Raw genomic sequence first — 23,547 nt, 5'->3', positions numbered from 1 at the left:
CTTCATTAACGGATGCACACAGATGTATACCTGCCTCCCACATACATCTGTCTGCACTCTGTAATTAAGTAGCGACAGTGGTTTGTGATTATTATACTCTCACACAGCTTTTCATGCCTTGAAGTGAACAATTAAAAACACAAAGGACAAGATTTATATTTATATATATTTTATTAAAAACTGTTGCCTGACAGTTTAGAATCATTGTTTATAGGAGACTCTAACTCTGAGTAGAGCGTATGTTTACAAAATGGTCACTGTTAATGTACAAATCGTGAAAGAAAACGCATGCTCGGCTAGTGTTTTCAGACCAGGCCGCGGCAGATTTATCCTCTCGAGCCTAAATCAGATAAATGAGCCAAAGCCAACTCTTTAATTCTTTCCCTAAAATAGTAAGATTTAGGATTCTACAACTGTGGGAATCGACTAATTTGCCGTGATGGGAGTAGTGCAACAAACGGCAATCCAACCGAGAAGGAACAGACCTGAAAAATTACTGTTTTTAAATCTAAAAATCCCCAAAGTACCCTGGCTAAGAAAGTGAGTAGTCATGAAATCTGGATCTAAATTTGATCGATGTAAATAACTTCAAACAGAGCACCAACTAATGTATATTATTGCAATTTTATCTCAAAAAATAAGGCAAAAAGCCTGCAAAAAACAACCATAATTCAAAATGTCTTCTCGCTTTTAAGCATTTCCTCAGAAATATAGTTCATGCAAACTTTCCACAGTATTTGCTCATAAAAAAAAAAACAACTGTTTTTGTTTCTGTTTTTGTTAAAATGGTCTAAAACAATTTTTAAAAAATAACGGTTTTGATGGAAACATGTTTCCTAACAAACCCTGACTCCCAAAAAAAAAAAAGAAGACAAAAAAGTGGCAGCCTGTGCTTTTCAAACAATAAATCAGCCTCTTCCTACTTTATAAATATTAGCTCTTGGCTTTGATATAAAAAAGGTCAATGTTGCTCTTTCCTATTCATATACACAATATCACCTATTACCTAAACAGGCAAAGATAATATTATAAATTGTATGAAAAATATATCTACATTATTCGTGACATTTCCAGTTTTCTCCAGGACGTTGTTTTAACCCACGACTTACATGTTTTGGTGTTTTAAATCTAAAAAATATAAGAATAAAATCTCTAAACCAGAGAGATCAACCGTAAAAGAGAAGAACATCCAACCTCTGTTTCTTAGTAGAAGCCTTGTTTTCACAGTTAAATTTCACCTTGTTACATCATTCAATCCATGAACAAACATCAGCGATACTTTTGCATCCATGATTTAGTTGAAACATTTTAACCATTTTGGATATTTTATAATGTGTGTGTGTGGTTTTTTCTTTTTAGATTGTAGATATTGATAGATGTAGTTTTTAACACTACAAGTAAAGAAGCCGACATTAACATGTTTGAATGAAGGTGGGAAATTTTGCATTTTTTTTTGATTCACAAAATGTGATTCCTTCATTCACTTTAATTTAAAAAAAAAAAAAAAAAATCACTCCCAGACTTCAGACGTTTTAGGATTAACTAGGATTTAAATGGTCCTGACAACTGTTCTGTCTCACTTCCACACACATGCTTCTGGACTTGACCTTTGACCCACAGCTGTGACACACTATTAGCTCTTGACCTCAACCAGCACTGCTGAGCATCAGTCGCTGTTTGTAGATAGAAATATGTTAAGAGAGCAGAAAAAAAAAGAATCCAGTTCTTTGAGGGGAAAGCAGTCTGGTTTCCACAGACAGTAATGTTAAAGTTAACAGTCTATCCCGGAGTCCTTCCTGAGCTGGTGACCCTTGACCTGAGGTCAGGGGTCGTAAGTTGTCTTATCAACTGGCTCCGGGGCTGTGATACGACTTCACTGCTATAAAAAAGGTGATTACTGTTCAAGAATCATGGCCTCTTGGAAGGCCTCGATCCATCTATAGATGAAAATACAAAAAAAGAAAGAAAATTAGGAGAAAACACTTTAAAATGAACAAAATAACAATGTTTCAATATAATTTAAAGGATAAAACTAGCGTTGTTCTATATCATATTACTATTGTGTGTTTCCAAAGCCTGATATATCTTATTCCTCTGTTCCGTAGACCTCCGTTGTCGTCCAAAAACAATTTGGCCACACCACTGCACTGGGTGACATGTTCCTCCATTATGAAGAGTTTAGTCAGGTTAGTTTGTTTAGAAACGGCTCCAAAGACTAATAACAGCGATCACATTTTCAGTCTCCAGAGAGTAGTTCTGTGTAAGGCAGACACCACTGAGCATGTGCAGGAACATGGTTCTGTTTACTGCTTTGCTAGCTTGTTGTGCTACGTATCACAACCTCTTGACTTGGTACTACACTGTAAATTTCTCAAAGAACTTCATTACAAAATCAAGAGCTACTCTCCAGAGACTGAAAACGTGATCGCTGTTATTAGTCTTTGGAGCCGTTTCTAAACAAACTAATGCGCCCAAACTCTTCATGTGGCTCTTTGACGTGTTTTTAATAGCTTTTGGACAATAAAGGAGGTCTACAGCACAGAGGAATAAGATACATCAGGATTTGGATACACACACAATACTTGTAACTTAATTTAATTGTTGGTTTGGTTTATTGACAATAAGAAATATGTAGGAAATCGGCAGTCTTATCCTTTACGGTATCGTCAGCCTCTTAAAGTCAGATACCTCTGTGCTGTGGGGATGTCGTCAGCTTTAAAGATGTAAAACAGCGTGTTTTTATGGTACAGCTTGAACTGCAGCTTCTGAGCCGGCCCGTTCTTCTCCTCTCTCAGGAAAAACCCAAGCAACGGTTGACTCTCCAACGCAGCAACATCCTGATGGGAGAAATAATTACTCAACAAAAAATACAGAAAAGCTACACAGAGTTCAAAAAACAAACAGACATTATGAGTACCTCGCTGGCAGCGTAGGTGTACAGGACTTTGTTCTTAATGACAAACCAAAGCCTCTTCCACTGCTTCTTGTTGCCTTTTGACCTGTTTAAGTAGCCGCTCATGGAGGAGTTCTCTGTGTTGGCGGACACCTGGGAAAACAGCGAGAGCAAAATGAATCTCCTCACACAAGAGAGCAAAAAAACCCCCCAAAAAGTTGAATACAATAATAATGTGTTGAAGAAACTGAAGTTTTTTTGTGTTCCTCACCTCTTTTAGTGCAGCAGGAATCTTCTTCTGTTTTCTAGTGAAGGAGAAAGCTCCAGATTTGATGGGAGAAACTGATGTTGAGGCACAACGATCACCTAATAAAAAAAAAAAAGAAATTCAGTAAAAAGAACAAAACCACATGGTTTCACCTCAAGCAATGATCCATATAATGTTAAAAGATAGAGCTGGTGGTATTCTATATTTTTGTTCATCTTTCAATATTTTCCCATTTCCCCAGCATGTCTGTAACTCCCAAACCAACTGGCTCCTACTGCAAAATGTAAATATTTAAAAACAGCTTACAGCTATTTTATTTTTAAAAGAGGCCCAGCGATTCCCTAAAACAGCTGGGCACTGTAGGTCTGAGCAAACATGACTAAAACAAAAAGAAATAGTGCTTTTTTTGGGGGGACTATTTTCAGAGGCGGATTAATACACATTTTGTACTCTAGTGAGTATTTCTGGCAAAAATCCAAGCCAAATCAGAACATTGGTAAATTAAAAATAAGAATACTATTCCTTATTTTGCTGTGTTGGAAAGACAAGACTGCTCCACTTTTAATTTATTTCTTGATCAAATATCTTATTTTCTTCCCCTAAAGAAGTTTTCATAGGAAAACAAAAAATGTGGACATACTTTCTATGATTTTTGGTCACCTTTGGTATCTTGTATTTGTTATAAAAAATGTGGTTCAATAGACTTTTTGTAAACACATAATTTTGGCTCATTGTATATAACAATGGAGGTCTATTGCACAGATGATTTTCATGGGATTTTGTTGACAATAAGAAAAATATACATAGATCACCACAAAACATATCCTTTAATCATATTATCAGTATTTCCAGAATAATTTCACTCACTGTTCTCCTGTAGTTTGGCGAAGCAGTGGTCACACACGCGTGCCGGCTGGTTCTTCAAGTACTCCAGATAGTACTTATTAGCGGAGCATGCCTGACACACCACCTATCAGATACATATAAAACTTAGATGAGAAGGGGAGTTACTTAGATAACATTTGTGTAGAAGCAGTGGTAGCCATGCAGACCTTTCCGCAGGCGCGACAGTGATGCCTCCTCCAGGTGAGGGTGAACTCGCAGGTGCAGATCATGCACATGGTGGCCCTCAGGTCTGGTATCCAGATCGGAGCCTTCGAACCCAACGGGGCGCCGCTGTCGACAACGCCCTCAGCCTGAGGTGATAGAGAGGAAGGGTGAACATGGGTGCAACCACAAAACAGCATATATAAACACCCTCACAGATTTGAGTGTTACCTCCTCCTGACTACGGCTTGATATGAAGGTAATTTTCTTCTTCGTGTAGTCGTCTATGGCCTTGGCGATGGCCTCCAGCCACTCGTCTCTCTCTGTGGCCGAGCTGCAAGTACAGAATACATCAGAACCCTTGGCTACAGAGAACACAACCAGCTCATTATAAGATATATTTGACTCAACTGTCGGCTGTTATGACATGTGTGAGTGCTGACCTGGCAGACAGGATGAAAGAACGTTCAACACTTTCGATGTTCAGCTCGTTCTGATAGGCCTCCTGGCTGGGTTTACTCACCTGGAAAACACAGAGAAGATAACGTTGATTGTGTAACACTGCAAATATACGAGCAACGTTGCTGCAGACTCAGCCTCGACGCATCAATAATTCACTGAAGCCGTGTTTAGCTGGAGATGAACACTAGTAAATTTGTAGGACTGGGTATCAAAAACAGCAGTACATGAACCAGCAAGTAGTTGAGCTGAAGATATAATAAATAATGTAATATCTATTATATCAATATTAGAAACACAATTATTGAAACAAAGAACATCTGACTAGAGAATAAAATATGAAAAAAATAGATCTTTTGGCTCCAAAAAGTGATTCAGAATAAGATAAATAAGTGTATATAATACAAATGAAAAGTCTCTAACCTTCATCCCAGCCAGAGAGAGGACACTGTTGAGTTTATACTGGCCAGACTGGACAGGAGTGGTGTACATGAGAGCATCGTTAAACTGAAGAAACAAAAAAACACAATAAACCTTAAGAACGAAATACAGCAACATGCAAAATTAACTTAAAACTGCTTTGAGAGTAAAGACAGGAAAGCAAAACATAATATTTTCCAGACCGGTGCACCAGTTCACTTATTGCTCACCAGGAAGAACATCCGCGGCTGCATGACTTTCCTGGACAGCTTCATTAGAGTTCCCTCCTTCAGAAACACCTGCAAATATGGACGTGTTTGCTTTAAATGGGCTGCATTCAAAATATAGAACTCAGAGCTTGATTAATAACTATTCTGACTCTAAAAATGACCAAAACATAAAACAACAGCACAGGAAAAGTTGAATGCGGATAAGATGTTTGGGTAATAAAGGGAGTTGAGGCTTGTTATTGTGGGTGATGTCGTCAGTCGAACCATGTGAGTCCTATAGTGGTGTAAAAAGGGTTAAATTCAAAGTCTTGGAGCAGAAGATGCTGTAATATCAGCTAGATTATGATTTTTGATGAATGTAGAATGTTATTAATAGTTAACTGACCTCTGAACCTGAGAGATTTTTCAATATAATTTGTAAGATATACAAATGTAGCTGGCTATGTGTCTAAAGGTTCCTTTACACTGTGCGATTTTGGGCTGTTTGAGACAAAAGTTGACAATCAAACACAACAAAATTGACAGTGTCAGAAATTCAAGACTAAATTCTCACAACATCACTGCTGCTTTGACCCCCAACAACACACAAACCTATCAGGATACGACACGGAATGACACAGAATACAATAAAATATGTTCACGGCGGGTTGCGTGAACATCAGAGCGGCACGGATGGATGATGACGTACCTCTGCTTTCATAGCCTTTTTTTTCTAATTACATCGTAGCGCTATGATTCACCGCGCATTCATCACACAATCGGACATGCCTCATATTGTACAGTCTGACACGGACTGTGACCAAGATTTTTATCACAGGCATCTTGCACAATGTGACACGCAAGAAACTTACACGATTGTTGTTGTCGCACAGTCTAAAAGCGTCTAAAGGTGTTGTTTTTAAGTGTGGGGAATGTGGTTTTTTCTGCATAAAATAATGAAATTTGAACATGTTTCTATGTCTGATGGCATTTGTGTGGAGATTCTCCCACTGTGAACAGTTTAAAGAGGCTATGAACTTTGGTTTGGGTAAGATTTTACAGAAAATAACTTACTCTGCCTGGCTGAACAATCTCATGGTGACCATTGAGGCTGTACTGAATCTGCATCAGTTTCTGAAAGTTATCCTGCAACAGAACATGAGAGAGTTTAGAGGAAACGTGAGGCTACAGTAGACGATAACTTCAAAACTTAAAAGTTTTAAATGGAATCATTCCTTACCCCTTGTTTCATGATGTCATTGGCGTGGTTGGCCACTTCCTTCACTATGCAGAGGGCAGCTGCAGGGACAACACAGATGAAACATTACATTTGGCATAAAGATGATTTTTAAGGCGTATTTATTTGTTTTCTATCTCTGTGTTGTTGTTTTCTGTTGGTGTAATAGTGTCCTTTGTCTAACCTTGTGTGTCTTTATAATCCTCAGAGTCCTCTGGAAGATTCTTCAGATAATCTGTAAAAGAGCAAAGAGGTTTCACATGACTTTGAAGGACGGAAATTTGTTTTGCAAACGTAGGTTTCTGTAAGTGTTTGTCCACTGGGTGTCAGTATAAAATCCTAATGAAACCTAAACAGACAGACCTCAGTTTGTGTTCATGTGCTGCCAATAAAAAAAAAAAAGAGCGCCATAATTCAATAAAACCTTGACCTGAGGTGTGCGGGAGTTGCTACAACAAACCGAAACAGGGAGCGTGTGTGTGTGTGTGTGTGTGTGTGTGTGTCAGTGTATGAGTGTGTTTGTACCTGTGAGCAGCAGCTGGTACTGGGGGATTCTCTGCACTGGTTTCAGCAGGTAGTGTTTCAGAGCCAGACTGGCACATCTCGGACTCATCTGAGTCAAAACAAACACAAAGTTGTTTTTCACACACAAGCGCTCCAGATACCAGGAGAGGGATTTTTTTTTTTTTTTGATGGTTGCTACTGATAATAACGACAACAACAACAACAACAACAACAACAATAGCAGTTACTGTAAAGATGTAAAGGCCTGCAGAACGGAATTTAGACGATAACGTTGCATGAGATGTTCTAAATAAAAACCCTGGTGGATAATAGTAGTGCTTATGATGATTATTTGATGCGATTATTTGATTCATTGCTTTGTAGTTTTCTTTTTTCTTGTCAGTTGATTCTTTAATTGAAAGAGAAATCAGTACTGAAAATATTTAGTTAGCTGCAGCCTCGATTAACATTAATATAATAATAAGAATATAAAAAATGTAATGACAATCCAGTTTTCTTGCTTTACCTCAAACTCTCGGACGACGGCGGCGAAGGCGGGGTTTTTCCTGCACTGTTCGTCTAACAGCGCCACGTTGTTGTCAAACTGGCGGATGTAGGTGGAGTACATCTTCAGGTAGGGACCCTTCTGGACAAAGATGTCTGACAGTCTCTGGTGATCGCTCCTGTGACCGGACAGACGGGAACAAAACACCCGTCAGACAGTAAACAAACTCAAAAAAGGCAAAAAAACAACTTTGTGCTTTTGACTCCAAGTAAAAAACAATGATACAGAAGTGAGTCAGAAGGTGAATTAAGCAATGAACTCCAGTTGGGTCTTGTGAAAAGGCAAGAAACCAGTCACAGTGACAAATAACAACAATATCTGCAGAGCTGTGATTATTTATTCATACTTTTTCTTACTTAAAATACTCTTTTAGCATTTATAAGCACTATAGAAACATTTAATAAGTAGTTTATAACACTCAATTAGCAGATATAAGTGTTCATTAATGTATTTGTCAACCACCATAACTAGTGTTTAAACAGATGATGAATGACAATATATTAAAACATTTCTAGAAGACAAATACTGAACATTAATAAACACTTAAAAATGTCCTTATATCTGCTTACAACTATATTATAGTGTGTTTTAAAGCATTTATTAAATGTTTATATACTGCTTCTTAATGCTAAATTGAGGGACTTGAGTTTTACTGTGCTACAAACCTACAATCTTATTTTCATTTAGGATGTTTTCGTCATTACTCTAATGGCTTATGGTAGCGTTTTAATCATCAACTTGACTGCTAAGATCCGGGAACGCAGCTAAAACGAGTTCAGCGGGGAAGCAACATGAGTAAACAAACCCCCACTGAATTCACAAATCTGTCAACCACTGCTTTGAAATAGAAAACAACAGTAATGTTATTACTGCGCTGCAGATGTTGAACCACTTATCCTTCACTTTTATATCTTATAAGTGGCGTAATAATATAAAATAGTAACACTGGAGGTTTGTTTATATCATGATAACTGATCATCTGACTGCTAATGCCATAAAGCTGCTGGAAAAACCTCTTATCATAACCAAAAAGAGTGACCAAAACACTGGAAGTGAGCTCCGGTATTAAGTACACTGATAAAGATGTGTTTATGTGTGTGTGTGTGTGTGTGTGTGTGCGCGTACCAGTGTGCCACTCGCTCCTCCAGCTCCCTCAGCAGGTCTCTGTTGAGCTGGTAGAGTTGCGGCAGGTAATACAGGATCTGGCTGAGGATCCTCTCATCCACCACCGGTTTCCCGTTCTGGCGGGTCGCCTTGGCAACAGCATCCCTGAAGTCCTTTAGAGACACGAGAGGATGAATTCTATCATTACTTTCACATTCACACACACAGCTGTATAGGGTGGGGTGACACATGACAAAATACTATATCGCAGCTGAACAGGAACACCTGGTTGTCACCTCGTAAACTTGCCCCCCACTCCCACCCCCCCACTCCACCCTTCCCCCACACCTCTGCACGAAATTCATGACACACACACACGCACGCACATACAGCTGAGTCAGCGGTCTTGACTTTGTCCAGTGTGCCAACACACACATCCACCTGGAAGGAAGCTGGGAGGCCACGTAGGATCCCAGTGTCCCAGTTAACTTGTGCTAACACACACACACACACACACACACACACACACACACACACACACACACTCGCAGTTCATGTAACATTGACTTTTACGATACAGCAGAGTGTATTCAGCGAGAGCAGACACGTGATGACATAAAACAGTCAGCCAAAAATCATATTTAATATCCCATAATCCCATAAGTATTTTTTTATAGATCTAATTTGATAGTTTTTAATCAATTATGTGGCAAATATTTATTTTTCTACATACCTGTTATGTTTTATTTGTCTTTATAAGTTAATTGAACAATGTGTGTTTAACTTATATGTTATTTTTAAGAAGTAACACATAAATAACTTGATAATAAATGTTAATAGAAATAAAAAGAGGAAACTAATTGGGTTTAGGAAGAAAAGCGGTTCAGAAATTCAATAATTATATCATGATGAATCACTATTATCACAGCTCACCTGCACCACTTGTGTTTTGTGTGTGTGTGTGTGTTTTCTGAGCACCAGTTTACACAAAGATCTGCCAAAATTGTCCACTTAAGGTCCAGTCTAACAGTCTTAAAACAAATACAAACACATATGGATGTAGGAAATAAATACACCGACTTCAAAAGGGACAGAAACATTTAAGGAAGCACGTCGGCTGGATGACTCGCCACAAGTATGTACACACAGTCACCGACCCACGCACCCACCTGCACGCATACAGCATATACTACACTCACACACACACACGCACACACACACAGGGAGAGAGGATTATCTTGGTATGCGTGTGTCTGGAGGTCGTCTCTGTGGCCTGAGGAAGCAGCTGCTGCGCGGCCGGGCCGTCCGCGGATAGAGAAGAATGCGAGCTGACCTCTTTTCTTGGACAGAGCTGTGCGCCTCGCCCTCCCCCGTCGGCCACAGGGCGACGTTTTCTACTAATCCTGCAGCGGGTTTCACTAAAGCTGCGTCTGAGGCAGCCAGACAGGTGGACCTTCGACCCTCGGTGTGGGTTGTCTGAACCCGCTCACCTGGGATTCCCCTACGGACAGGACGGATCCAGAACAGGATCTGTCCTTGAAGTATTCATAAACAAAAGCACAGCTTCCCTGTCAAATGTTACACCTAACAGACAAGAGTTTAAAAAAAACCAAAAACACTGATGAAATAGCGAACACTGTCTCCATAAGTCCATTATTGTTTGGTCTATAAAATGTCAGAAACTAGTGAATAATGTTTAATTCTAACCTTGTTCGGTTTGCTTTCATGTATGACAAAGAAAAGTATTAAATCATCACATTTGAACAGTTGAAAACTGCACATTTTTGACATTTTTGCTTAAAAAAAATGACAAAAACAATTATCCGATTATCAAAATATTTGCCGGTAAATGTCCCGTCGACCGACAAATCGATTTATTGAATCATTGCGGCGTTTAATCGTTGCAGCTGTAAACTCAAATCAATAAGTTCTGTTAAATACGTTTTATGGATCTCAAAGACAGAACATGTACATAGAGCTGTATCTTAAGTTCACCATCACTAATATTAAAAGTCACAAGACCGACTGAGTTTTCTTCATGTCAGTGTGTTCAGAAAGTTCTTTCCGTCTGTTGTGCAATAAAAAACAAAGCAAAAACAAACAAAAACTACAACATCCAGTCGTCCTTCATTCAAAACAAACAAGCGTGCGACACAATGACGCTTCAATACAGCATTTAGTGGTATCATAAATTATAATTATCAATGTAAATTATAATAACTCAGCTTTAAATGGACAAACTAAAAAATAACATCTGCAAAAAAATATATTTTCAGAGCAGCAAACGTCAACTTGTAAACTACTGTTACTCTTTCTGGGCTTTGCCCTTTAATTTCCTCATATTGGCAAGAGATTGCTGAAGATATATGGAAAATATCTATAATAAAAGTTTATTGTAGCTACATTACACCTTTACAAAATCCTGGAAAAACTCATGGTGAAGGTAAAAACCTCTTTAAAAGATATTCAACAACTGGACTCTAACTGTCAATGAAATAAACTATGTGGAGAAATTAATCAATATGTAAAATACTGGAAAAATGGACAATACATACGTCAATGAAAGCCCACTCCTTTATAGATATATATATATATTTATTTCTGGGCATCTAAACTCATCAACTCATCCTGCCAGACCAACTCTTAACTCAACACAGACTAATAATCTTTCTTTTTCCTCATGGTCTACAGACAAACACACACACACACACACACACACACACTCGTCTGCCAGTGTCTTCTATGATGAAACTGATCAAAGCACCGCCTCCCTAGTTGTGGCTGTGTGTTTACCTGCCCACAGGAAAACCAAAAACCCTCCGACGCAGCAACTTTTAAAAGCCTCAGCTGTGGAATAACTGCATTATTCAACTCTGTGCAAGCACTTGAACACAGACAACACAAGCCAAGAGCTCATTAATTCATGTCCATCCCCGGGGAAAAAAAAAAAAAAAAAAAGCTTTGATCACCATTCAAAACCATCACAGTGTCAGCACCGGTAAAAAACCCCACAATAAAAAAAAAAAAAAAAGCGAGTTAGACGCTCTTCTTCTCTTGACTATTAAAACAACATTCATGAAAATGTTCCTTAAATGTAAGTAAGTCACTCACTATGTGAAGAAGCTTCAGGACATCCACAAACCTAATAAAAAAAGCATAAAAACATCAGTTAGACGATCATGAAATGCAGCTAATTTGGGCTTTTTTATTTTAAGCAACAAAAGGAGGGATTAACACGTGTTCCTGGTTCATTATTAAACCACTCACACTTTCTCAGAGCTCATGATCTCCTGGGCGATGTGCACCACCTTCTTCCTCTTCATCTCATCCTCTTGCTGAAAGAGAAAGAAAACACAGTCAGAGAGATGATGCTAACAGAGAGAGAGAGAGAGAGAGAGAGAAAAAAAAACTTTTTGTTTCTGTTCACTCACAGGCTCACTGCAAATCACCATGATCACCGGATCCCTGCTTCAATGTGGGAAACCATCGGGACTGAACTGTTCAGTCTCCCAAACAACAGCTCTATCAGAAAGTAGAGCAGCAACTTTTCCCTTCTCTCTCTCCCCTTCTCTCCCCCCCCTCTCTTCCCCCTCTTTCTCCTCTCCCTGTCTCTTTCTGATGGTGTGTGTTGTGGAATGGTAATGGGGCGGTCTCTCTCGCCCCGACTTAATTTGGACAGCGGCCTTGGCCCCCCCTTCTCGACCGAAATGTCCTACTGGTCCTATCGGAGCCTGTGTTTGTGATACCCTGGAGCTTTGAGGGGCGTCGGGCACAGGTGCTGACAGTATCATGGAGAGGGTCACGCAGGACGAAGGGAGAGGAGGGAAAAAAAACTCTTTGAGTCATTAAGAGAGCTATTCCTGAATGTGTAACCCTCCTGTGTTTGCTCACCATCCCCCCCTTTCAACACACACACACACCCACTTCTGACAGGCTACACACTCATTTGGCAGCATGCGTGCATACAATCTCCCTGCGGTTACAGTCACCGGCGGTTATACATGACGTGTCTGTTGTATTCTGTAAATGATTTACCACTTTTATACGTCGGCATCATGAGTATTTTTCTCTGTAAAACCAGATCTAGTAATCTGCTTACTTAGTAACATTTTCCACTCATCTTGTGGGTTTGGACCTCCCAACGAGCTGTAAGATAAATCTGAGGGAGTCACAAGATTAGAGCTGCAACAATCAGCCATTTTTTTAAGAAAATATGCTAAATATTTGCTGTTCTTAACATCTTAAATGTGATTTATTTTGTCATATATGGGGTTAAATTGAGCATCTTTAGGTTTTGGACCGTTTGTCGGACAAAACAAGACATATAAAGACATGCAGCTATCATTTTTTCACTATTTTCTGATTTTTATAGACCACACTTAATCGCAGATGAATTGATGATGATAATAATCGTTAGTTGCAGCCCTACGCAAGATGATTAACAAGATAGGAGGTGGATTAAATAAAATCTAGACGGTGCATCGATTAGCCATTTTTTAAGCAAAAATTCCAAACATTTGCTGTTTTTAACATCTCAAATGTGATGATTTCATAATGTATTTTGTCATACATGGTATTAAATTGAGCATCTTTGGGTTTCGGACTGTTTGTCGGACAAAACAACACATATGATTAATTTTAATTAGTAATAATAATTAACATTAATTTTGACTCTGGGAAACTGCAACAATCATGTTTTCACTATTTTCTGATTTTTATAAACCACACTTAATCGATAACTTGAGAAAATCATCGGCAGATTAATTGATCATGAAAATAATCGTTAGACGCAGCCCTACGCAAGATGATTAACAAGATAGTGTATAAAAGATGCTTGTTATAATAAGTCTATAATAAATAAATATAATAAATCTCTGCTGGTGTAAACTACAGGTGTGATGCTACAGAATATAAATTTATTTGTATTGGCCTAAGTAAGGAAATAAATGATCAACTACTGACAAAAGTTTCTGTTTCAATTTGATTCATCCGTCATCAGTTTATTACGTCATACTCAGCCACCATATCAGTTAATAACGGCTGAATTACCTGTCTGTCTACCACATCCAGGTTCTCCTTGCTGGAGGTGGAGCTGTTGTCCTCTTCATCCGAGCTGTGGATCTCCTCCTCCTCAGAGTGGACGTGCTGCCTGAGCCAGCCGCTGCCAGTCGAAACCCCGACACCACAACAACACGACAAGACAGAAACATGGTGACAGTCAGAAGAAGATTCAACTTAAGCTTTTGATTTAGAAGGGATGTTTAAATATGTGGGAGGGCTGGAGAGGAGTTAGTGTCTGTGTGTGTCCAGACAAACACTCCTTAGATAAATAAAGATTAAGTAGGTTTTGTGCAACGGATTGAACACACAATAACCTTTACTCACAATAGCATGAGTCAGTAACTCCAGGAGATTTTACAAAGGAAAATATCGGCTACCCTTTCATATCTCTGATAAAAAGGGGTAATTCCAACATTTTCATTTAGGAAGTTATGCTAGCTATGTGTCACGTGGCATAAGAAAAGAAAAAAAGACAAGACAAGACGACTCAATGCAGTAGGAGAAAATGTTGAAAGATACAAAACCACCGCATCCACAAAAGATAAAACAATCACACACAGCAGAGGCGTGACAGATGGAGTGTTTGGGTGCAGAGAGTTTAGTGGAAAACCTGCCGCCAGGACAGAACAATGGAAATAAAAATGAAACAAACATTTGTGCCACAAATTGAGTACCGAAAGAAAAAGAAAGAGACCAAAATGGCCCCGAAAAAACAAATTAAAGCAGGAAAAACTGTAAGTAGACGTAAGTGTTTTTAAATGATGTGTGGAGATGCGACAGTTAGTCGATGAATCAATTTAATCGCAGACTATTTTGAGAATCGTTTAATCTGTTTGAGTCATTTTTTAAGAAAATAATTTTAAAGTTCTCTCGTTCCAGCTTCTCAAATGTGAATATTTTCTGGTTTATTGACTCTTCTGTGACAATAAACTGAATATTTTTGGGTTATGGACAAAAAAAGACATGTGAGGACGTCGCTTTGGGAAACAGTGATCCACATTTTTTTATCCTTTTTTTTGACACTTTATGGACCAAACAACTAATCGATTCATTGAGAAAACAATCAATAGATTCATTGATAGAGAAAATAATCATTAGTTGCAGCCCTAATGATGTGTACTACCTGTTATTATCACTATTATTTCATTATTATTATCCAGTATTGACATTTACTGACTTTTGGTGGGATTAAATTGAGGAAGATATGATCATATCGTGTTTTACATGTGTGAAGAGTTTTGTTTGATGAAATGCTAAACTGTTAACTGCATTAAACCTAAAGTTTATTAACTTATATGTAAAAATTTGAAGTTTTCTGAACAGCAGAACAATTCAGTTGAGTGCAGCTTATGTGAGAAGAATAAAAAATGAAGATGGGAGTTTACCAAGCAGCAAAAAACTCTTGATAATGACTTTAACCTTTTATTTCCAAGTTGAAGAACAAGCTTAATCAGACTCACTTAACAAGTTAGAGACGGAGCTTATTGTTTTTAATTTTTCATACACGTATCAATATCAGAAAAAACTATAAATCCTATTAATGTTGCCATATCAGCTTCTTAATATCATATCATGTTTTACGTAGGCCGACAGCATACCCACTACACTCTACTTCAGTGAACATTTTCAGCTAATTTTACCTTTACAGCTTTAAAACCTGTATTTCTGCATGCTGAGTTCCCCGCTGCGTCTCTATCAGCCCTGCTACCGCTGGCAGCAAGACAACATGCTGGCTGGGCGCGACCCATAAACAAGTGCCGTCTGCCAGGTTGGTACAAGCAGCAACATGTGTTTGTGTGTCGCTAATGTTTTGATCTGCCTCTCATCATCTTTTCTCTCGAATTTAGCTGCCGGATTTGAAAAGAGCGGCGGAGTGGGACAGTGCAGAAAACGAGGAAATAATGTGTTTTTGATTTTGTCTTTTCCTCTCTGTCATCAACACGACTGTGCATGGCGGCCTGCGGAGCTTGTAGATGTTGTAACCTTGGCGAGGCGGATGATAGCTAAGAATAAGATTAGATTAGACACACATTTCCTTTCACTCTCATCAGCAATTGCCCACTTTCTCAACTTCCTTGTTTTTCTTACACGTCCCTTGACAGTTTCTTTTTACCTAAAACTCAATACACTCACTCTTCCTTCCTTCTTCCTCAAAGTCTTTCGCCCCTACGCTCCTTTCTCTCTATAGTCGAGCATTCCAACACACTGGGTCAGGCACAGAGCGCCACTTGTTTACAGCCCGGGACGCTACTTACATAAACTTAACAGGCTCAGATGCCTGGGAAACACTACAGATTCACTCGCTCCCTCTTTCTCTCTCTCTCTCTCTCTCTAACACACAAACACCCCTCTAACCACTTTGCATACCAGACAGAATTAAGAAGCAGGCTACGTCTTAAATTGTTTTTAACGGCACATTTCACACCGCTGTAACCTCAACGCCACGTAACGTGGCCTTGACCTCATCACTTGTAGTGCCTCGGTCTGAGAAGAGGAAATAGGAACCGTGCCATCTATCATGGGAACAGCTCCTGAGTCTGGGCCGACTGTCAAGAGCAGAGTGACTCGGTGGAATCTTAATAGCATGAATGCCACTAGATGACCCTTACACTTAAAACTAACACTGAAGTTATGACAACTGACAACAATTCTCATAATCAGCTGTTTGAGTCATTTATCAAGCTTCTCAAAGCTGCACGGAACAATATTTTTCTAAATTAACAATGGATCAAATGACCACTGACATTGTGAACGTGGTGACAACCCTGCAGAAAATGATCCCATGACTCAGTTTTCCAGCTCTACTAAGCGTTTTGGTGCCTTTCAGCTGGTTGTTCTGGTTTTACGGCCCACAATAGCACTGTTTTAGTTCTCTCTCAGTGTTCTCATTGTACCATTTTCACTGACAAAAGCACAAAAGTGACCACCACACGCTACCTGCCCAGCACCAAACAGCAGGCTAACAAAGTTAGCAACTAGCTGGTGAACGTAGCGGAGCCTTTAGCTGTTAAACACATGGATATTTCTATTTATCAAGCAACATGCAACATGTTCCAGCTTCTTAAAGCTGCACTGATCAATATATTTACACTAACAATGAATTTATTTTAAAAATGGCCATGTGTAATGTGAACAGAATCGTGATAGTGTCAAAGCCACAGAAATGTCTCACATGACTCCTCATGTTTTCCTCAGCTTTGCTAGGTGCTTTAGCATCTTAAAGCTCGTTTTGGTTTTACAGTGTGCAATATTACTGTTTTAGTTCAGTTTCAGGCTTCAATACCTGCAGCAAAGAGTTCTCAATGAAAAAAACACTAAAACTAACTTTACACTACCTGCTCAGCACCAAACAGCAGACAGACAAAGTTAGCGACTAGCTAGAGCCTGATATTTTCCTTCCTAAAGCGAAAAGTAGATTGAATATTGGAATTACATTTATCAAGTGGCCAGAAACAGAAACATGACTCAATATGAATTATAATGTTGCTTCATATCTGCTGGACGTGTAAATAAGCAACTGTTTCCTAACATGTTAGCTGTAACAACTTTATAAAAGGTGATAATATGTCACATGTTGTATTTACAAGCTTATTTTGCTGCTAATGAAACTAATTATTTGTTGCAGCCCTATTCAACACCACCTATAATGTTTCATCTTCACTAAATCCATGATTCTAGTTTGACTTGCTTTGTAATAATATTAATAAAGTCAAATGAAATTTCGTGAACAGCTGGCCAACAAACAAATAAATAGATTTTGGTTGTAATTTGGATTTGTTAGAAACCGCTTCATCGCTGGTGGTTTAGTAGTTATTTCACTTATTTGACAAAGAAATCATGTCCCATATCTTTTATATGATGATGTTATTTATGTATATATTCATGTTCTATTCAATGTCCTCTTTTTAGTTTCCATCTCTTCCTTAAATACTGTATCTCAATGAGTTTGTTTTAATAGTGTCTTTCATGTGTAGCCCTCTGCAAACGTTTGTTGCTCTTCCTTAAGTACTGTATAAAAAGATTATTTGTTCATTCACAGGGATGAGTACAAAAGTACAGTAAGCTCTCACAAAGAAGAAGAGGAGGAGAAGTGATGAGGTTGAGACGAGGCTAAACACAGTGCGAGGGCAGGCAGCTGAGGAGGAGGAGGAGGAGGCTGGTGGTTGCTGGAGGTTTATTTTCCCTGTTCTAAAGAGCTGTGTGGCGTTTCTGCGATTCTCAGACATTTCCTGCCCTGGCCACTGAAAATAACCCACAGGAAAACAGGCTGACCTGCTGCACATCAATGCTCTATTCAAATTCAGTGCCACTGGCTCAAAGGCTGACTTTCACACTCTTGTAAACACAAACCACCAATGTCACCTGTGCAACCTGCTGCACACAACGGCTTGCCGCAATGTAGCTAGGGGTCGCCTGCAATTACACGGTGATAACGGAGGTTAAGTGTCATACGGCAGATCTGGACGTCGGCCTACATCACACACACACAAACACAGTCGTGCCATTGTTCTTAGTATAAAAATCTCTTTTCTTCATCTATTGATAACGTTAAACACACATGTTTCTGTTTGTTACAGTGTTATTAATCTTTCTGACTCAAACGATTGGGAAACAACATTTTGCGGCCGTAACATCTACAGGATTAGTGTTGAAACGATTAGTCAGTTAGTTGATTGTTAAATGAATAAATAAATATGAGGATTTGTTGGTTTTATCTGTTTTACAGAGTCCTGAATTGAATAGCTTTAAACTTTGGACTGCTGGTCAAACAAAACAAGCAATTTCATAGACTAAACAATTGATAAATCATTAAAATAATTGACCAATGGGGTGCCCTGGTAGCCTAGGGGATATGGCTCCTATCATTTCCTGTCATCTTTCTACTTTAATCCCTCTAATGATGCATAAAATGCCAGGAAAACACTGACAAAACCGACTATTAACCAATAATAAAAGTAATCATTAGTTACAAGCTGAAACAAGAGGTTTCCAAAGTTCTAAATATGAGTAAAATACCGTACCTCTCGTACTCGTCGTCCTGGCATCTTTGATAGGGATCCTGCACTTCATAGATGTCTGAATCGTCTCCATCGGGATCAGACTGCCAGCCCAGCCTCGCGCTGTGAAAAGGCAGGTTCATATACTCGGGAATCTCCTCGTATAGAGGAACATTCTCATACTCCACTGATTCCCGTCCACCTCCTCCGCTAAAGTCAGCCTCCCCTATGCAGCTATTGGGCCGCTCCAGGCTTTTCTCCCCTCGGTTAGAGTCCACGCTGGTGCAGTCCAGGGACTGCCCTCCCTTGGCCAGCAGCTTTGGCAGCATCTTGACAGACAGCCGGAGCTCCAGCAGCTTCCGGAAAGAAAGGCTCCTCTTTTGAGAGTCGGCCCGGGTTGCCAGGTCAGCTGCAGAGAAAGACTGCGCCCTCTGCTTGCCCCCCAGCGTCGGGGCTCGGCTCTTTGGAGGCACGCTGCTCCTGGTGGGCATCTGCCGGCTGAAGAAGGTCACGCAGGGTCGGGTAAAACGCCATGCTGTTTTCTCCTGAGGAGGCGCGGGCAGCTCTCTCATGGGGGTGTTAGCATGTGGAGGGGCAGGAGGGCAAATGGAGGGTGGAGGAGGCGCCGGCAGGCTGTGTCTCTGAGGTTTTCTGGGCGGCGCCCTCAGCGACTGCTGGTCCTCGGCAGAAAGGGCCTTCCTCGCGTTGACCAGGGGCGGGTGGCAGCCGAGTTTGATCTGCTTGGGGAGGCTGTGAGTGATCGGGTACCGTTCAAAGTCGCCGTACCCGTCCTCTTCGTCCTCCTCCGCCCGATGCTCCTCACCCTCTTTGCTGCAGCACATCGACTCGGGTTGTGAAAGCAGGTCTAAGGAGTGGGAGGTGTTTTTGTTTAGTGGAGGGAACATGTGGAATGATCTGTGGAGGCGAGGCGAGAGGGAGGTCTGTCGAGGAGGGGGGACGGGGGCGCTGGGCTCATCGTCTCCCCGACATGAGTCTTTTCGGGGTGAAGGGGTGTCCTGTTGGAGCTCCTCGCCCTCTGAACAGAGAGACAGGCCAGCTAGACTCCCCTCAAGCCCCCGTTTTTGTTCCTCCGCCAACTGATCCTGGGCGCCGCCCTCCACGCCATCCTGCCTCACCAGGGCTGGCTTCTTAAGTTTACGTGGGTGAGGGACCGGGAGAGGCTTACTGGGGGGAGCAGGGACCTGCAGATCTGGGTGTAAACTGGTAGGAGACGCCTCGACGCTTTCAACCTGAAGATTTTCTGCGGAAGGAGCTGCAAACTCATGAAGAGGGACACTTGGGGAGACAATGATGCTGCCTGCAACATCACAGGCCCACGTAGAGTCTTGTAAATCTGTGTTTGGGGCCTCAGTCTGATCAGCTTTTGCATCATCAGGCTCAGCAACAGAACGTCTTTCCTGATGTTTGACAGTCTCCGACACTTTCCCCTTCTGCTCCTCAGTCCTCTGTGCGTCTTTGCTCACCGATCTCCTGTCCAAGTGTCTCTGTCTTTGGGGTTTATCCCTGGGTTTTTTACTTATCCCTCCGCCTTCGCTCCTCTCTACAGACACTCCCTTCTCCCGGTTTTCCGATTTCTCTGCAAATTCTTCCGTAGAAATCCCATTCTGCAACAGGTCTTTGTACAAATCGCTCCCAATCTCTGTTACATTTCCGTTTTCCAGACGCTGGCACTGGGAACATTCCTGAAGCCCGCATGAGCAGGTGGGAATGATGTAGACTGATTCACGTTTGTTAGTCTCTGATAAAATCCCATTTTTGGAATTGAGAAGGGAGAGGCTATCATCTAAAGCCTCCTCCTGGTCCTGGGAGAGGATGAAGGCTCCGCTGGGTTTGGGTGGCGGGGGTGAAACAGGGGGAGAAGAGGCTGAGGATTTGGGGATGCATGGTTTAGGGGCAACAGCCGGTTTTGCCCTCTTGAGGGTAGCAGGGGAAGGTTGGGAGATGACGGAGGTCTGGGAGAGCAGACCCGGTTTGGGGGCGATGGGCGGGGGAGAGGGTTTGGTGGTACCAGGGAGTTTAGGTTTGGGAGCTAATGGAGGCTTCTTCACACCTGCACGTAGAGAAGGAGGGAGGAGATTTACTGAAAAGTCAAAAATTGTTTATACACCCTTCCTCTCACATGAATCATGCAGCACTAGCACAGCACGTAACAGCATCCTCCCCTCCTCCTCTAATATAAGCATAGACAGCTGCAAGCTGTGGTAAAGGTTCGGGTCGAAAGGTCACTCTCGGGGTCAAGAGGGGAGGAACGTGGGGTTGGATTTAAGTGTGAACAACTTCAGGGATCCGAATTAGGATGCAAATCTTTGACAAAAAATGATAAAACTAAAAAAATAAATACATTATCCCATATTATTTCCTGCTTCTTTGCTTCCTTTTATGAATCATTTAGCTAATAAATGAGTACTGCCTGAGCTTACATCACACATGTTGCGGCACACAAAGCAAAACTGGATTATTCAATAAAAATTACAACTGAATTGATGCACTCCTCCCTTTTCTTGGAGGAGTTTGGCATGTCTCAACTTCTTGTCTACAGCTTTTTACACTACAGTAAGCTAAAGAGCAATAAATCTAATAGATTTTTTTTTTTTTCCTGCAGTTCCCTCCTACTGGCAGCATTTTTCTGTATTTTCTCTCTTTCTCTGCTCTAATAGGTTACTGCTAAACCTCACACCTTATTGGTAGATTTATACATATACACAAACTGATTTATGACAGTTTGTGTTCTTGCTCTTTAATTTTTTTTCTTAAAAAAAATACTGAAAATGATTAAACAGTTACTACGATTTATTCAATAGTTCACAACTAATTGATTAATTGTTGCAGCTCTAAATAATGTCTGAATCCCTTTGCGATTCACCTTGTTAAATAAAGGTTAAACAAAAAAAATAACTACACACACACACGCACACACACACACATACATACTTATAAAAAGCTGTGAATTGAGATTGTAGGCCATATTTTCCGCTCTACTGGCTGAAACTCTCGGCTGGGCGACACCACGAGAAGCGGAGTCATCGAGCGGATGTTTCCGAAAAGGCCAACGACCAAAAAACCGCTTCACCTCCCCCCCACACCTCCCCCCACCTCCCCCCGATACACGCTGCCGCTGTCCTGTGCAGCTAAACCCAAACTCAGTTCAAATATAACTAAACTTAATGAACCTCTGCTTATAACAACTGTTACACGCAATAGGAAACAATTAAAACATTATTTAAGGCACGATTAAAAACCACTTTTTAATTCGGCAAACACTTTATAGAGTTCAATATTAAAAAGTTGGTACATCCCATCATTTACAAATACTTCTTCCAAGCGGTTGGCAGCAATGAGAGCCAATACTAAAGTTTTTAACTGTTGTTTGCTTACTAGATGTAGCTGCAACTTATTTATTTTATAAGCCGAATTGACCAAAATATGCTAAAGATACCATCAATTATCCTGTCAGGTTTTATACGCCAAACAATAAACAAATGAGAATAAATTTCCAGATGTTTGAACGGAGTTTGGCCCTGATGCTTTCTCTAGAAAAAGCCAACGCCAGGTAAAGCTGAGCTAAAGCCGCTCATGTCGTGAGGAGGGGGAGAAAAACAACCAGAAAAACTGCGAACATGACCAGTTTAGTGCACCGGATTCACTCAGATAAAAGTTTAACCACTGTTTTACATGATGAGTTAACATTGCAGCTTATTATGCAGTTTGTCTTGCTGCATCAACAGCAGGACAGATGTTTTAAGACAAAGGATTTAACCCCCTCCAGCTGCAACTGTGGCTGTTATAACAAAAACGGAAAAGGGGGATTTTTTTTGGATTGTGAGTTATGATTGCGTTTTTAGAAAGCACTAAAAACTGAGGTTTATTCTCTTTTATATATCTTTTTGAAAGCTGTTATTAAGAAAAACTGTAATTAACTGTGGCTGTGTAAAAATAGAGTGGATGCTAACGTCCGTTACAACGTTCAAATTGGAACAGTTTTTCTTTTTTTATCTTCTAGAAACAAAGTATTAGAAGTAGTAAACATGTATATTTTGTTAACTAATATAGGCGCTTGCAGAGTAGGATTTTTGCTAAGTAAAGTTAGCTCCCCCACGAAACAAACCTGTGCTCATGACTCCCGACTTGCTCCTTTCTCCATTTACTTTCAATGGAATTGCGAGAAAATCTGCGTTTTTTCCTCCCTCGACACCATTGTCAGTTGGAAATCCGCCTCAGGGAGAAAACATGCAGATCCATCGCTGTTTTGTTCCTTATCTCGCCAGAGCATCCACGGATAAAGACTTCATGCCTGTTGCTTTTCCCATTTTTCCCAAAGTTTTTTGGCCACGGGTGATTTTTCCCAACAGCGTCAAGTCGGATACAAAAAAGCGACACACTTCCTGTACGACCTTTAAAAAAAACCTCTTGCTGGCAGAAGTATTCAGAGCCTTTACTCCAGTAAAAGTACCAATAAATCACTGTAAAAATACTCCATTACAAGTAAAAGTCCTGTAAATCCTACTTATGTAAAAGTACATAAGTATTAGCGGTAAAATGTAGTTAAAGTATTGCAGTAAAAGTAGTGGTTTGGTCCCTCTGAGTGATATATTATTATATATGACATCATTAGATTATTAATACTGAAGCATCCGTGTGTAAGCAGCATGTTACTGTTGTAGCTGCTGGAGGTGGAGCTAGTTTGAACTACTTTATATACAGTTAGCTAGTTTAGTCCAGTGGTTCCCAACCTAGGGGTCGGGCCCCTCCAAAGGGTCACCAG

General features: G+C 40.3%; 1 protein-coding gene across 1 annotated transcript; it reads right to left on the bottom strand.

Moving 5' to 3' along the window:
• Nucleotides 1-152: 152 nt before the first annotated feature.
• LOC137175635 (FYVE, RhoGEF and PH domain-containing protein 6-like) lies at nt 153-23,173 on the bottom strand. Its single transcript, XM_067581433.1, has 21 exons — nt 22,891-23,173; nt 18,789-20,835; nt 13,756-13,867; nt 11,974-12,041; nt 11,818-11,848; nt 8,728-8,879; nt 7,564-7,720; nt 7,059-7,146; nt 6,718-6,768; nt 6,537-6,595; nt 6,371-6,442; nt 5,318-5,386; nt 5,091-5,174; nt 4,652-4,731; nt 4,440-4,542; nt 4,214-4,357; nt 4,029-4,131; nt 3,165-3,259; nt 2,918-3,046; nt 2,689-2,837; nt 153-1,937 (listed from the first exon to the last, which is right to left on the bottom strand). The coding sequence occupies exons 1-21, from the start codon at nt 22,898-22,900 to the stop codon at nt 1,895-1,897; spliced, it is 3,846 nt and encodes a 1,281-aa protein (XP_067437534.1). The 5' UTR covers nt 22,901-23,173; the 3' UTR covers nt 153-1,894.
• Between the last annotated feature and the right edge of the window lie 374 nt (nt 23,174-23,547).

The sequence above is a fragment of the Thunnus thynnus genome, chromosome 23 (assembly GCF_963924715.1).
Source record: "Thunnus thynnus chromosome 23, fThuThy2.1, whole genome shotgun sequence".
Lineage (NCBI taxonomy): Eukaryota > Metazoa > Chordata > Actinopteri > Scombriformes > Scombridae > Thunnus > Thunnus thynnus.
This window is presented reverse-complemented; position numbering and strand designations above follow the sequence as displayed.